Below are 16,922 nucleotides of genomic sequence, written 5' to 3' on the forward strand. Positions count from 1 at the left end.
GAGGCCTCAGTTTGCAGGAAGCAGACAGTGTGTTGAAGCTAAGCCGAGGAGGAAGATGGCGGATAGTGAGGCGAAACATAGAGATCTCCTGTGCCCCATGTCTTCAGTACCCATCTTTCTCTGGCTACCTCCAGAGCGTAGACCCTGGAGCGCTGTCAGTGAGACCAGGGCTCCTCCTCAGTGTCTGTGTGTGGAACTGTGGTGATGGTTTGGGGGATCAGGGATTGCGCAGTGTAGGAGTTGCTTGGAATGGGGCCCAAGAGTTCCCTCTGCGGGAGGCCATGTTTGGTAAGAGGTAGTCCTCCTGGGAACTTCCCTCCTCCTTCCCCCTGTCCCACAACCCTTCTCTGAAGGCAGAGGAATGGGAAGAATCTTGCAAGTTCAGAGAGAATCTGAGCTGGACTGAAGGATACTAGCTGGTCTGGGGACCTTGGTGAAGGAAGAGAGGGAGCAGAAAGCAGGAACCATAGAAACAAGAAACCAAATGAGGTTGCTTTAATTTGTTTAAAAGGACACTAGCAAGGAGAATACAGGCCAGCTAAGAGGATGACCTTGCCATGTGTAATGAAGTGCACACTTATCTTTGTTTGGGTCACTATTGCTATGATAGAACATTACCACCAAAAGCAAATCTGGGAGGAAAGAGTTCATTCTGCTTATACTTCCAGGTAACAGTTCATCACTGAGATAAGTCAGGACAGGAACTAAAACCAGGCAGGAACCTGGAGGCAGGAGCTGATGCAGAGGCCGTGGAGGAGAGTTGCTTACTGACTTGCTCTCCAGGGTTTGCTCAGCTTGCTTTCCTATGGAACCCAGGGCTGCCAGCCCTGGGATAGCACCCTCCACAATGCCCTGGACTCTCTTATATTAATCACTAATTAAGAAAATGCCCTACAGGCTTGCCTACAGCCTGATTTTATCAAGTTTCTCCATTGAGTGTCCCTTTTCTCAGATGACTAAAACATGCATTGAACACTAAGCCAGCACAGGGCTTAAATACAGAAGCAGAGATTGGACCTTTCTGAGCTTCCTGTGGGGGAGAGCTGGATCCCTCTCTGTCGCAGGCTTGCAGTTGGGAGGGCCTGTTTTCTCCCTGCTCTCTGCCTTGGAACTGTTGTACGGTTCTGCCCTGTCTGCATTGCCTCCCTGCCTGCCCCCTGTATGAGTGTGTTGCCTGGTTCTGCTTGGACCCTGGCACCAATCTCCCTGACCATGAGCTTGTTCTCTTTCTTCACCCTCCAAATGACTGCCTTATGCTTGGGGAAAGATGTCTTTTTACCCAGTTCTTACCTCCTAGAGAACCCCTCAACTGTGGTGTGAACCCAGCTATATACCTCAGGTCACTTGAGAGACTAGTGAAATACAGGAAGCCCAGGGACTCACCCTACTGAATCAGGACCTTCAGGGGAGGGGCCAGGGGTTTATGTGTTCGGGAACACTTTCCAGATGGCAATTACAAGCATTCAGACGTGGACTATTGGACTACGGAAGAGGCTATGTTGTCCTGTGAGTGTGACATTATGTGGGTGTGCTAAGAGCATTCTGTTTACATAAATTGCCCTGGTACTTAGGAGATCCGAGCTGAGGTAGTGATAGATGCTTAAGCTGAAAAAAAGAACACAAATTGGTTGGTGCAGGTGGGGAGAGGAAACTGGCTGTCAATAGTCCCCCTCTTTCTTGAGACCTAATGGCAATTTGCTCTTTCCCTCTTCCGTTCCAGTGCTGGGGACCAAACACAAGGCCTCTTAGGGGCTGTGCAAGTTCTCTACCATTCGGCTACACACCCCAGTCTATTTATTTTTATTTTATGTACACTGATGTTTTGCCTGCAGTTCTGAGTGTGAGGGCCTCCTATCTCCTGGACCAGGGCTTACAGACAGTTGTGAGCTGCCATGTGGGTGCTGGGAATTGAACCCAGGTTCTCTGGAAGAGCAGCCAGTGCTCTTTAACCACTGAGCCCCCTCTCCAGCCTCCTGTTTGCTTTTTTAAAGAATTCCTAGTACTCTTTAGAACCAATGGACCAGAGCAATTTCCAATGCTTCTGTCCAACAAAGTTAGTAGAGAAGAAATTCCGCTGGGGAAGGAAAGAACAGGGAATATGAGACCCTTGTTTCTTGAATAGTTCGTCCTCACGCCTGGAAAATGTAATACTGTGTTCTTAGTTCACACGGTCTCCTGACTGCTTGCTGCTTTCTGTGACCTTTCCCGTGCTCTCTGAGCCTCACTTCACCTTGGAGGAGGCAGAAATGCTGTCTGTCCTGCCTCGTTTCTTCCATGTTGACAGCCTCGTGGCACCCTTCCCTACAGCCAGGGGAGGTTAGAGACAGGCAACACATCTTCTGTCTGAATTCAGAATGGGAAGGGCCTGAGGAGTGGGACCAGCTTGGGCTACTTCTTGGCTTTTCCTATGACCTTGGAAATTTTAGAAAATCTCACTCTAGGGAACCAGGAGTCACATCTGACTCTAAGAATCTCAGAAGTAGAAGGTGCTTTGTATAGCTTTGTTGTCCATCTGTGCACCTCCCTGCCTTACCGTTGCCTCCCCCCCAGTCTTGCACCATCTGTATTGGAAAGACCCTGGGAGTGGACAGCATCTGTGTTCTGATTACCCATCTCTACGTCTACAGAATCCTTGCTGCTAGAAAGTTCCGTCCTTACACTCTAGTTCACAGCCATTCTCTGTGGAAGTATGGTAGAGTAACGTGTGATTTTTAAAAATCTTTTCTTGATTATTTAGTTTGTTTTGAAGCAGGGTCTCATGTAGTTCAGGCTGGCTTCAAATGTAACTGAGGCTGGTTTTGAATGCCTGATCTTCCTGCCTCCACTTCTTGAGTCCTAGGATCACAGATATGTACTAGTGCCCGGCACAATTTTTTTTTGATTTTTTTTTTTTTTGAGACAGGGTTTCTCCGTAGCTTTTTTTGGTTCCTGTCCTGGAACTAGCTCTTCTAGACCAGGCTGGCCTCGAACTCACAGAGATCCGCCTGCCTCTGCCTCCCGAGTGCTGGGATTAAAGGCGAGCGCCACCACCGCCCGGCTGGCACAATTTGTTTGTTTGTTTGTTTGTTTTTGTTTTTGTTTGTTTTTTGAGAAAGAGTTTCTCTGTGTGTAGCCCTGGCTGTCCTGGAACTCATTCTGTAGACCAAGCTGGCCTTGAACTCACAGAGCTCCACCTGTCTCTGCCTCTCGAGGGCTGGGATTAAAGGCATGCGCCACCACCGCCCAGCCTAAAGAGAACTTTTGCAGAATGGAATCTCAGAGCAAAGTCACAGAGGGTGAATTAGAATCACTCAAGGGAGCTGGACTGGGAAAGCCATGCCCAGAAACAGGTGCCCACAGCAAGTCAAGAGATGGTAAATATACAGGGATGCATGGTTAGAGACAGTGAGATGGACAATAGAGGCCTTGCAACTGAGGCCAATAGAAAGTATTGAGGGGTTCTCAGCAAGGAGGGAGACACCAGATCACACTTTCTAAGGTGTGAGTCTTTCCCCCAGGCTTCTGGAGGAAACCTCCAAGGGGGGTTGATCTTAGAAGGCAGGACCAGGCTGTTAGGAGTCTGTTGTACTAGCCAGGAGAAGGGAGAACCAGCCTAAACTGGGACAGAGACGATTAAGATAGAGGGGAGGATTAGCTCTGGAACCTGAAGAGGAGAGTCCTAAAGGCCGTGGTGATGGACTTTAGATGGAGAGGAGGGCTTTCAGGACGGCTGGAGGACTTCTAGCCTGGGAGGAGTGGGTAGTGCCGTTCAGTGGGGGCTAGGAATGGGAGCAGGGCATAGGGAAGAGAGGAGATGGTGGTTTGGGTTTGATCGTTTGGGTTTTGAGGTGCAGGTGATCACCTAAAATGAAGGAGGGATCCACAGCGTGAGGCGGGATAGACAGGAGATGGGAGTAGATGAGACTGTGCACAGAGGAAAGAGAAGTGAGCAGCAGGCTGAGCCTGGAGGTTTGAGTCAACGCCAATGGTTGAAGGCTATGTAAAGGGAGAGGAAGACAAAGATGGAGGTGGAGAACATGGAAATTGTGAGTTGTGAGTCCCATGAGCTGGCTCAGCTGTTAAAGTCCCTGCTGTGCAAACCTGGTGGCCTAGGTTTGAGGCCTAGAACCTACACAAAGGTGAGGGGAGAACCAGCTCCTGAAAGTTGCCCTCAGGCCCTCACACACGCACTGCGGCATGTGCGCATGTGCATGCGTGCTCATGTGCGTGCACACACGTACACACACAATAATAGATAAGTAAATAAATAAATAGAAATAGTGTCCCAGGCAGAGGACAGGGGAAGAAGGGGATGTTCTAGAGAGCCGAGTGGACCAGGACAAGTGATATCTGGACACATGGGAATCCCTCTGAGTTGGGCAGCCACGGTATTTCAGGAGTGGCTTTAGTGGGAGCAGACCCACATGACAGTGAGAGGACAGGGAAGGGAGCATTAGGTGTTGTCCACTCTTCCTTGAAGCTTGGCTGAGAATGGAAGAAAGAGCCGAGAGAAGCTAAAGCCAAGGGAGTCTGGGCCGTAGTTTTGTTTTGTTTTGTTTTTTTTTTTAAAGTTGGAAGAGGCACTGCTTATGCACCCTTGTGAAACCCAGTGGGGAAGAGGTTGAAACTAGGGGAGAGGGGACCTTTGAGACCCAAGGACGTTATCCTGCAGAAGACCAAGTGGGTGGGGCATGAGAAGTCAGTTGTGCCCAGTAGGAGACCAGATGGGGTAGAGGGGGGCTGAATGCAAGTGTGGATGGGATAGTGGGGGAAGAGGCGGAAGCTGGGGAGCTGTTGTCCATGGCCTTAGTTTTCTAACTTCACAGTGGTGCCCGGCTAAGGCAAATTTCAACACTCTGCTTGTCCCAGCTCAGGGCTGAAAATACAATCACCTTCTGGATTAAGAATCTTAACCTGGACTGCGGTATAGTTCTGTAATACAGTGTAATATACATTGAGCTTTTTTCTAGTGTCTTGTATCTGTAAAAACACTAGGGTACTGTTATCCCATCTCTGGACAAGGAAGCCTGTCTATCTTGCCCTGTTCCTGAAGTCACGTCAGTATCCCCACCCCCAACCCTGCCCTGTGGGTCAAAAGTAACTTTTAAAGAGTTGTGGAAGGGTGGGGAGGTCAGCAGGTGAAGGGCAGACAGGCGCTTTGGGCTAGTCCGTCTTTGGGGACCTGCCAAGTGCAATAGAAATCACAACCTCTCACAGCCAACCACGACTCTGGCCAGGGTCCTGACCTGTGTCTGCCAAATTCGAGAGGGTCCTAGAAGGGCACCTGAGCTGAATGAAGGTGAACCTGTCTCCTATTTCGAGTTGAGTGGGACTTGCCACTCAAGGACTCGGGATGTGGTTTAGTGGTAGAGCATATTCATAGCATGCATGAAGACCTACTTTCCATCCCTGCTCTCTCTCTCTCTCGCTCTCTCTCTCTCACATACACACATACACACTTGTGACTAGACTAACCTAGGCGTGGTGGCACACACCTGTAATTCCGGTGCTAGGGAGGTAGAGGCAGGAAAATCAAGAGTTCAAAGTTATTTTCAGCTATGTCTTTAGCCTGCCTGAGTTAGAGACAGATGGGGGTGGGGTCAAAAAAAAAGAGAGGAACAAAAACACCTTTCTACTGTTGTTTTCAACTCTGGGATCAAGAGGAATAAATGACATGCTGCATGCTGCATGGGTTTGTTACCCCCTGCACGAAGCTGTCCTACAGAATGAATGATAGCTGGTATTTTTGTGAGACCGTGAACTTCCCAATGTTGCTGAAGAACTGACTGCTCTCACACTCCCAACCACAGGCACACAGAGGATCTCCTGGTATGTTGTTTTATTTGTTTTTTATTAAATAACCATTGTCCCACTGCGGACCAATGAAATCAGAACCAATCACGAGTGCGTGGGCTTTGGTAGCTGTGAACAGTCGCACTGTGCTTCTCAGCTACAGCTTGAGGACCACAGGACAGACGAACCTTGTCATTACGTGTATTACATCAGTGCCTCCCAACTCTTTTCATGTATGGCTTCATACAGAAGGTACCAACCTCGAAGTCAGTGGCAGGCTCTCTGCACTAAAGGCATCTGACCTGAACTTCCTATCTGGCTTCCTAAGGGCTGAGGATCAATATTTTGGCGGATCCATACCCAGGCACTGAGTTTCACCTGTTGTTGAACTCTGAGTAATTATAAAGTCTGCTAAGTAGAGCTGTGTTGTACACGTCTATTTTGCTGGGGGTTAATTGACATGTCGTAAGCAGCATCTAGTTAAAGTGTACAACATACGTTTGGCATATGAACGCACTGGCAAAATCACCACTACTGGCAAGATAATGAACGGGCTGGAGCCGTAGCTCAGGGGTAGAGTGCTTGCCCAGCATGCACGGGCCATAGCTGTGATCTCTGCAGAAAGGGAGTGGTGGGGAGAAAAGTAAAAAAAAGATAATGAGCATATTCATTGCTCCCCAAAGCTCCCGTATGGCTCATGGTAAGCCTTCCCCTTCCCCTTCCTTCCCCAGATCAGCATCCATCTGTTTTTCCTCACAGTCGCTCAGTTTGCATCTTCAGAAATGTCCCATGAATGCGATGATGCATACACATACACTTTGTCTGGCAGATTTTATTCCACAGAGTTAATCCGAGGCTCATCCATGATTTTACACTTATCACTAATTCATTCATTTTCATTGCTAAGTAGCATTCAACCATACATATGTAGATGGATCACTTTTTGCTTTGAGACAGGGTCTTATGCAGCTCAGGCTGGCCTTGAACTGTTTTGTTTTGTGTCTTTCGAGGCAGGGTTTTTCTGTGTAGCCCTGGCTGTCCTGGACCTCGCTCTGTAGACCAGGTTGCCCTTCAAAGATCCGCCTGCCTCTGCCTCTGGAGTGCTGGGATTAAAGTCATCCGTCACCATTGCCTGACAGTCTCGATGTAGCTTAGATGGACCCTGAGTTTCCGATCTTTCTTCTACCTCCTGAGTGTTGGGATCACAGGCGTGTGTCACCACACCTGGTTTTCTGTGTTTCTGGGGTCAAAGCCAGGGCTTTGTATATGCTAGATAAGCCCTTTACTATCTGAACCTCAGTCCCTACCCAGATGTTGCACATTTTCAAGAGAATCATTCATCTGCTGATAGACATTTGGGTCATTTCTAGTTTGGAGATATTATAAGCAAAACTTGTATGTTTACTACGTGAGGCTTACTATTATTTACTTGCAGTGCTGAACAGTTAATTGATTGTAGTGTTGGGTACCAAACTCAGAACCTGTGCGTGCAAGGCAACCATCCTACTGATAGCTACAGCCTCAGCTCTGTATTTAACCACTGCGTACAAGGCTGTGCCTCTGTGTATATAAATAGGTGAGTCGTAGGTAGACATGTGTTTCCCTCTGTCAGAGCCTGCCTAGTTTGCAAGGTGACCCTGCCATTTTACATTCCTACTAGCTGTGTGTGAGTGAATGAGAGCTGGCCTCTTTTCTTTGCTAATTTTAACTTTGAGATTTATGTCTTTTTATTGTATGTGTATGACTGTTTTGCCTGGTGTATATATGTCACCACATATGTGTCTTCTGTCCTTGGAGGACAGAAGAGGACGTCGGATTACCTGGAACTGGAGTTACCAATGGTTGTGAACCACCATATGAGTGCTGAGAACTGAACCTGGGTCCTTCCCAAGAGCAGCCAGTGCTCTCAACCACTGAGTCATCTGTCCAGCCCCTTTTTTGTTAACCTTTGTTTTGAAACATCTCCCATGTCACCCAGACTGGCTACAAACTCCTGGTTTCTGCCTTTCCTTCCTGAATGCTTGGATTATAGCATGTGCCACCATGCCTGGTTTGATTTTTTTCTGTGTGGTACTGGGGATCAAACCTAGGGCCTCACACCTACTTGGTAAATGTTCTGCCCCTATGCCTTGTCACTAGAAGCCCTCCCCTTCTAATTAAAAGGTACTTAACTTTATTATTATTGTGTGCACATGTAATTGGAATATGTGTGAGTGTGTGTGCCAGGCCCCAGCGGGTGTGTGGAAGTCAGAAGACAACTTTCAGTACTTGGTTCTCTCTTTCCGTAGTGAGTTCTGGTGATCAAACCCAGCTCAGCAGGATTGTTCTGGAAGTGCTTTTATTCCTAAACCTTCTCACTGCCCCCAGCTACCATCCATTTTTGAAAAACATTTAGGCAGTGCTGGGAATGGAATCTAGGACTGCTGGACAGACACTCTGCCATTGAGTTCCACCCCTAGACAGCTGTCCTCTTTCCCTCAGGAGACCCTGCTTTCTACTTTTACTCTTGGCTGATGAAATGATTCTTCTCATCTTTTGAATGATTCCTGAAAGTTGTCCTCTGATCTCCCTGTGTGTCCATGGCATTCACACCCTTCTCTGACAACAAACAAATACTTGTTAAATCAACCCAGTACCTCACTCTTTCCTCAAAGCATGTGTGGTGGAAGTAAGGATAGGAATTAGGACCAGAGATGGAGACATGTTTAGAATGATGGCTGGATAGGGATAATAAAGTTGTCCTGGTGTCTCTTTCTTTTCTCTGTCTTTCTGTTCTTTGCTTCTGTTGCCGGCACTGAGGAAATGGGTACTGGCCTAGATTATGTCACCTATTGTCACAGTATCAGATTACTGATAAGTCTTGCTTTGTAACTAAGTTACATTTTTACCCCTTGCCCACAGGTCCCAAGACAACATGTACCAGCCATACAGGCCTGACACTGGCAGGAAGTAGAAGGCTTCGTTGTCTCTTGTGCCCGCACCCTCATCATGTCTTCTACTCAGGGCAATGGGGAACACTGGAAGTCCCTGGAGTCCGTGGGCATCAGCCGCAAAGAACTGGCTATGGCTGAAGCCCTGCAGATGGAGTACGATGCTCTTTCTCGGCTCCGCCATCACAAGGAGGAGAGCAGGGCTAAGCAGAACACAGAGCCCTCTCTTATCAGCTGGGATGAGCCCGCTTTGGACTTCTACAGCAAGCCAGCAGGCAGGCGGACAGACCTCAAGCTCTTGCGTGGTCTTTCTGGCTCTGACCCTACCCTGAATTACAACTCCATTGCCCCACAAGAAGAACCTCCCAACTCTACCTCCCAAGATCCCCAGCCTGGCCCAGATCCCTGGCCCAAGGGCTCCCTACCTGGAGACTATCTCTATATTTTTGATGGCTCAGATGGGAGTCTCTCTTTGTCTTCAGAATCAGGCGACACAGGTGGCTCAAGCAAGAAACTATCCCCACCTCCTCTGCCTCCTCGAGTCTCTCTCTGGGATGCCCCTCCCTTGCCTCCCAGAAAGGGGTCCCCCTCACCCTCCAAGATTGCTCAGTCCACTGACATCAACAGTTTTGCTTTGGTGGAACAGCCACCTGACAAACTGTTAGGACCCCAGGACGCAGAAGAGGAAGAGCTACCTGATGGTGGGGGACAGCGACACAGGCTGGGCTCTGTGGACTATGATGGCATCAATGATGCAATCACAAGGCTCAACTTGAAGTCAACGTATGACTCAGAGATATTGTCTGATGCTACCAGGGGCTGGAAGGAGGGCCGGGGGCCCCTGGACTTCAACAAAGACACCTCTGGAAAACCCGTGGCTCGGAGCAAGACAATGCCCCCTCAGGTGCCGCCCCGAACCTATACTTCCCGATATGCCAACCGAAAAAATGCGACACCTGGCAAGAACCGCCGGATTTCTGCTGCTCCGGTGAGGACCTACCTTCTTGTGTGTTTGTTCAGAACGTGGGCTACGTTCTCTTTGCCATTCCAAATTCAGATCTGCCAAGCACTCACAGGCCCATTTTTAGTCCTCTCTTCTACTTCTGCCTTTAAAATCCTTGGGTGCTTGTAGGGGTTCTGAGGAAGCCAAGCTAGGCTTTCTTATTGGAGGTTGGGCCAAGAACATCAGGAAGGGTCCGGCTCCTTTCCTAGGCTAAGTTTCAGTGTCTTGGTTGAAACAGCCCTTCTGGGGGCAGGTGTTTTGGTATCGTGGCTGTTAATAGGTACTTCCTTCATGATGTAAGGACTGACTTAGGAGGCACCTGACTTAACATTGACTCTGTGGCTGAATAGTGGCAGTGGGACTTGAGCTGCTTCTTACTCCTGAGGCCCTGCCCGGCCATCCACTGCATAGCTGCGGCCCTGATGGTCATCTGTAGTGTTAGCTGTTGGTTCTATGCTCACAGAATACCCTATCCAGATCCACATCAACCCTGTTCAATGTAAGAAATGGCAGAGCTGGTATTAGACCCTGGGCTTGTTCCAAAGTCTTTCACCCTCTCACCTTCCCTTCCTCGCTGCTTTTGATTGTGATACAACACTCACCTTCCACCATTTAAAGGCGTGTAGTTCAGTGGTGTTAAGTACAGTCGCACTGTGGGGGTGTTTACTTTTGGTCATCGTTCCCCCCTGAAAATACCTAGAAAAAGGCCCAGCAGTATGATAGTAAGGCTTTGGCTTATGTGTATACATTATAAAGTGCAAAGTCTACTCTTCAGCCCAGCTGGCTTCCACAGCAGCCTTGATATGGTTTCCGTCCATGGAGTGTCAGGAGTATCGCCAAAGGTGGGACCTGAAGGCCACCTTGCTTTTACCCCTGACTTCTGGACACGTTGCTCCATGAATCAGGAGGCTACTTCATAGCTACGGACTTCTGAAGCTACTTATGCCCCCTCATTCCGCCCTCCTCCTTCCTTACCATTCATTGTCTTAGTGCGCTGGGGCTTTCCCACCTCGTGTCCAGCCTTAGAGATCACTTCCAACTCTGCATAGCTGCACGCTTCTTCCTTCCTCTGCATTTGCAGAGCAAACCCCTCAGAGCCTAGTCGGGGTGAGCTGCAGCACCGGAGTTCAGGCTTTTTAAAGGCTCATCTTGGAGGTGGGGCTGCTCCTGCTATTTATAGGGACAGGGAGAGTCATGTCCTTAGCTCAGTTCCTCACACAGAGCCCGGCCTGCTCACAGAGGCAGGCAGCCTGGGGTAGGTGGTCACCCCTGTCTTCCCTCCCCCATCATGCATCATCGGAGCACCGAAATGGAGCCTGATCTGGTTCGGAGTCTCCTTGAAGAAGCAAGGGCGAAGCAAAAAGCTCTTGCCGGCTCTGGAGTGGGGGAGGCAACGCGGCAGTGGTCCTCCCCACTTCAGATTGGGGCGGGGGCTCAACCTGCTGGGAGGGGGAACCCCTTGAGCTCTGTGCCTATACCCCCACCCCGCCTTCGCCGGAAGGATCGTTCTTATCCCAGGCCCACTGAGCCATCTCTGCAAATGGCTGGCTCCAAATGCCAGTCTGATACCCCCGCTACCAGCCTCTGCCTGGCAGACTCCCCAGGCCAGCATCGAGTGATGCCACCAGGGCCTGCCAGCCGGGCAAACGTAAGTGCCTTTTGTTTTCTTACAGTGCCAGGGAGTGGTACAGAAAGGGCATGGAATGGCCTTCAGTGGCCATTCTGTTTTCTCCCTCTCCCTCTCTTCCTCTTCTCTCTCTCTCTGACTCTCTCGCATAGGTTGATTGCTGACAGTGATACTATTGTTTGGACTGGGACACAGGCATACGCTTGGCAAAGCCAGGGCCTCACATGCCAACTGCCCCCACTGCTGCCTTCCCCTTTATGTGCTGCCGCCCCCACTCTACGCACCCCCAGGGGAGCATGACTGACCAGAGGGAGGGACACTTGAGGAAGCAGTCAGAGTATTCAGTGAGGAGCTGGGTTGCTACCTTCTGCCTTGAGGGACAGGGAGAGCATGAGAACAGCTGAGGGGGTGAAGAGAGGTGAGGTGGCGCACACAAACCACAGCCTTAGAGACACCCCCTTTCCTCCCCAATGCAGCTGTTAGAGCCTGCTGTCTTTCCCGGATGCAGCCTGGAACTCCATGGAGCCAAAGTGTCATTCCTGGGTGGCTGCCCCGGGCAGGCCTGTGAGGCCTGTCAGTACCAGCTTTCTCCTTAGCTGTTCCTCCCTGGAGCTCATTGGAGGGTTTCCTGGGCGTTTGAGAGCACCCCTGGGATGGGAAATGGTATGAGACCTGGCTTAAGGATCTCAGCACCACTTGTATGTTCTGGGAGAGGAAATGGGGCCAGTCCGAACAGGCAGCCTGGATCCCTATCTGCTTAGAACCAGCAAAGCCTACAGGAGTCCAGCCAGGTCCTCTCCACCGAAGATTGTGCTTTGATACATGTGTCTTCTTCCTGAGAAGGCACATGCATCTGAATCATACCCACTCCTGAAGGGCTCAGTCTTTGAGTCTGGTGTCCAGGGCCTTGGATGTTGAGGCTTTTGTGTAAGTCCAGGCCTCACTGGGGACCATTTGGCTGATCACCTGCCTGGCCTACCTCAGCTCACCCATATGTCTCTGGAGCCTTCCCCGGAAGACCTTGCCCACTGGTGACCATCAGCACTGTGTTACACACTGCCTGGTCGGCTGCACTGGACTGGTCAGACATGTCCCCGTCGCAGAGCAGATATGGCCACTCTTGTCCACTGCCCAGCATCCATGCTCATCCCAGGCTTCAGCTCCTTTTTCAGTCTTTGGTGTCCTAGGTTGGCAGATAATGTATTCCAAGTTCCTTTCAATGTTAAGTCAAAAGTCCTTATACATGGACTGTCTTTACATCTGGGAGGCCGTGCAAAGAAGGGGTGCCTTGAGAGAAAAAGCACTGAGTGAGTTGCTCTTCCCTTAAAGGTGGGCTCCCGGCCCCACACCACCGCCAATGGCCACGAACTGTTTGAGGTCTCAGAGGAGAGAGATGAGGAAGTTGCTGCGTTTTGCCACATGCTGGATATGTAAGAGTTGAAGGATGGGATGGGGGGAGAGGGAGGTGTGTATAGTGTGGATGTGTGTTCGTGGATGAGATGAGGGGAGGGAAGGGGTACATATGGTGTGTGAGTGAGTGATTAGAGGATTCTGAGTCTCTGGAGGAGGCTGCCTGTTCCTTTAGAAAGGAGGAAGAGCTATAATGAATAAAATTCCACAGAGTGGGAACTCTTTTCCAGCAGGTCTCTGCAGGTTTTCATGAAACCTCAAAAGTTTGCTAGGTATAGTGGTGCACACCCTCAATCCAGCACTTGGGAAGCAGAGGCAGGTAGATCTCTATGACCTAGCCTGGACTACCTGACAAGTTCCTGGACAGCTAAGGCCATGTAGTAAAACTCTGTCTCAAAACAAAAAAAAAATTAGAATTTTGCACATTTTTAGTAAAATTCACAAACCTTGATCAGCCTAACTTCAGGTTCTGACCCTCAGCTGTCCTTAGGAGTAAACATACCTCTCAGAGAAGAAAAGATTTCTCTTGTACTGAAGAGAGAGGAAATGGATTGCTAACTACTTATTGATTAAATTCTGTTAAACTTGATATGGGAAACTCCTTTGGGAGTTTCTAAGACTGTGGGGATTGTTTCACAACTGTAGCGAGATGGTAAGAGTACAGCTTCTCAGGGCTGCCTCCCCTTGCCCCAGCCTGGTCCACGGAGGAGGGCGCAAGCTCAGGAGACAGGAAAGCCCTTGGGCCTCAGGGTCGCAGGGCCCCTCATCAGGATTCTTTGAAGACACAGCATGAGTCCTCTTTTTCTTCCTATACAGCCTTCGGACAGGCTCTGATATCCAGGACTATTCCCTAACTGGATATGTCTGGAGCACTGTCACCCCGAGTCCAGAGCATCTTGGGGATGAGGTCAACCTGAAGGTGACTGTGTTGTGCGAGAGTCTTCGGGAGCCGCTCACTTTTACCTGCAACTGTAAGTTAGCTGGGGATATGTGAGTGTCGCTGGAGGTGAGGCGGGAGAGCTGGGTGTTGATTCAGAGATCATTACACAGAGATCTACATTAATTATAAACTGATTGGCCTAGTATCTCAGGCTTCTTATTAACTCATAATTCTTGTCCGTGTTAGCCACATGGCTTGGTACCTTTTTCGGCTCTACAGTCACATCTTGCTTGCTCTGTGTCTTGGTGACTACTGCAGACTGCCTCTTTCCTGTTCCCAGGATTCTTCTGTTCTCCTTACCCCATCTATACTGTGTATATCTTTTTCTGACTACATGAGTCTTTAATTTGCTAAACTATATGACTAGGATTAAAGCCGTGGCTTTGACGGTTGGATCCAGCCCATTCCTTAGCCTTTTTCTGAGAGTCTAGTCTCATGGCAGAGGTACTGGCCAGAGCCATGTTTATTAACACAACTCTATGGAGTTTCAAGGTTCCTGACACCACCAAGAAGCATGCTGTCAGCTATTCATAAACACCATTTAAGTGTTTGGTGGCAGGGCCTCTTAAAAGAGCTGCAAAGTTTCGCAGCTAAAGTTGAGTCAGGAAGCCTCTCTTAAATGAGATGTACTTGCCTTTAGCAAAGAGAGCAAACCCAAGAAATTGCTGCTATCAAGAAGCCATGTTTAACGCTGTTATTTTGTGTCTAGAATTACTTCTCAAGCTCTCTCAGGTTTTCTGTGGATGCAGTTGTCCACACGTTGGGCACCATTTGTTGAAAGAGATTTCTGTCCCACCAGGTCCCAAATAAACACACAGAGATCTATATTAATCATAAACTGGTTGGCCTAGAGACTCAGGCTTCTTATTAATTAATTCTTACATCTTACATTAACCCATTATTCTTGCCTGTGTTAGCCATGTGGCTTGGTACCATTTTTGGTGAGGCAGTCACATCTTGCATCCTCTGTGTCTGGGTGACGACTGCAGACTGTCTTTCCTGTTCCCAGAATTCTCCTGTTCTCTTTTCTCTGCCTCTACTTCCTGCCTGGTTGCCCCGCCAATACTCCCTGCCTGGCTACTGGCCAATCAGCATTTTATTAAAATACAATCGACAGGGTACAGACCTTTGTCCCACAGCAACTGGGTTTTGACCTGGGGAGTCCTTTAGCTTTGATTCTCACCTCACTCTATAGTGTAAATGAGAGGCAGAGGGGATGCTTCTCCTGGGGGGCGGGCAGTAACTTTCCCCACCCCCAGGCTGTTTGTTTGCCTGTCTTATCTGGCTATTGGTGGAGATACTACAGATGGCATAGCCGGTGATAAAGGATCAAAGTTGGGAGGCTCTGCCCGACCTGCCCAATGTCACTGCCCTCGCTCTTCTGCCTTGCTGCTTACAGGTTCCTCCACTGTGGACTTGCTCATCTACCAGACCCTCTGCTACACCCATGATGAACTGAGGGAAGTGGACGTGGGGGACTTTGTGCTCAAGCCCTGCGGGCTGGAGGAGTTCCTGCAAAAGTGAGTGAGTGGATTAAGGGACATGCGACAGAGGTGACACCTGCCTTCTGGCTAGGAGAATGAGGGAGGTCCTTAGCGACCTGCACTAGGTTCAGCATTTGCTGCTGCTCTTCCCTAACCCTGCAGCCAGGACTCCTGCTTTCTGGGCACAATCTCAGCCACGTCGCATTTTCCCTAGGAGCTCCATCTTCCAGCTGGGTTGGGTGGATCCCGAGCCAAATCTGCTGTGGAAAGAGTTTGGAGCTGGGATTAAGCAAAGATGAGGTCGTATCTGTGTGCAGGCTTCTGGTTGCTGAGAGATGTGTGTTGTTTGTGGACGGGCAGTGGCAGGTTGCTTCCTCTGCTCTAGAGGACACGCAACTGCTGGGCAGAAATGCCCTTAGAGAACCAAAGGGAGAAATTACAGTGGCCCTTGCTGGCTTTCCCTTGCCAGCATGCCTTTGTTTCCACTGGCCTGCACAGCTGGTTAACCTCTTCCTAGGCTGGCTTCCAGCTCCCTCCAGCCAGTGCCCACTACAGAAGGCAGCTTCTCTGGAAAGTGTGATGTGGGACCAGCTGAGAGAAGCCCTCTGCACTACCCTGGACTGTGGAAAACTGGGGTGGGGTAGTCAGGGCTCCCACTCCCAGGGGTAGCATGTGGCAGCAAGCATCAGGAGATCTACTTTCCTCCATCCAAGCTCTTGTGTGGTGACTGCACCATCTGTGGCCCCCTTAGAGGGGGAAGCAGAACTTGGGGAGAGAGAAAGACCAGGCCTGTATCCCTTGCGTTAGCAGTTTCTGTGAACTGTGGGACTCTGTGGAGCTGCGTATTTTCCCTCCAGCAACTCTAGATGGAAGCATAGTTTTCTATGGTTAGAGAACAAGATTGATAGGACTAAAGATTCATTTTTTAAAAAATATTCATTTCTTAAATGTGATTTCTTCAGCACTGGGGATAGTAGGTACTCTCTGGCCTCTGCATCCTCATCTAGAAGCTGAGGGAAAAGAAGCAGGCCTACCCTGATATAGTTCCAGGGTACCCTCAACGGTGTAAGAAGCAGGCCCACCCTGATATAATTCCAAGGAACCCTCAGCCATGTTCCACGTTGTGTTCATTGTGTCTTTGCCTTCCAACACAGGCAGGGAGGGGTCCTAGATACAGGGTATCCTGGAAACTCTAGCCATGAGCAGCTTTTCATTGTTCAGAGGGAACAGGGCTATAGTGTGGGTAAATCAGACCCCAGGAAACACTGTTTATACTAAATTCTGGTTTTCCGCTGACCAGTTGTGAAGCCTGCTTCTCACTGTCTTCTGTAAAGAGTGGCCAAGTTTTAGGTTGGGGGTGTAGTTCACTGGTGGTAGAGGTGAAGCCTTGGGTTCCATCTGTGCAGAATACACGCACACTGCCCCCCACAAACACAGACCTACACACACACACACACACACACACACACACACACACCTGGGTCCCATCTGTGCAGCACACACACACACCTGCCCCCCCCACAAACACAGACCTACACACACACACACACAAACACCTGGGTTCCATCTGTGCAGCATACACACACACACCTGCCCCCCCCCACAAACACAGACCTACACACACACACACACAAACACCTGGGTTCCATCTGTGCAGCATACACGCACACCTGCCCCCCCCCACAAACACAGACCTACACACACACACACACACACACACACACACACACACATAAACACCTGGGTTCCATTTGTG

At 49.6% G+C, this 16,922-nt stretch overlaps 1 protein-coding gene across 3 annotated transcripts in view; it reads left to right on the plus strand.

Annotated features, from left to right (window-relative positions):
• Window positions 1-16,922, plus strand: part of Pik3c2b (phosphatidylinositol-4-phosphate 3-kinase catalytic subunit type 2 beta) — a 61,968-nt gene that overhangs the window by 8,670 nt on the left and 36,376 nt on the right. For all 3 annotated transcript variants that reach the window (XM_041648216.1, XM_041648215.1, XM_041648217.1), the window contains 4 exons: window positions 8,674-9,690; window positions 12,662-12,762; window positions 13,559-13,713; window positions 15,082-15,202. In XM_041648216.1, the coding sequence (XP_041504150.1) occupies window positions 8,761-9,690; window positions 12,662-12,762; window positions 13,559-13,713; window positions 15,082-15,202 (1,307 nt within the window). In that variant the 5' untranslated portion in view covers window positions 8,674-8,760. The remainder of the gene's footprint in view (window positions 1-8,673; window positions 9,691-12,661; window positions 12,763-13,558; window positions 13,714-15,081; window positions 15,203-16,922) is intronic.

This window comes from Microtus oregoni, unplaced genomic scaffold (assembly GCF_018167655.1).
Source record: "Microtus oregoni isolate MIOR12 unplaced genomic scaffold, Mior012 000003F_ref0000135, whole genome shotgun sequence".
Taxonomy (NCBI): domain Eukaryota; kingdom Metazoa; phylum Chordata; class Mammalia; order Rodentia; family Cricetidae; genus Microtus; species Microtus oregoni.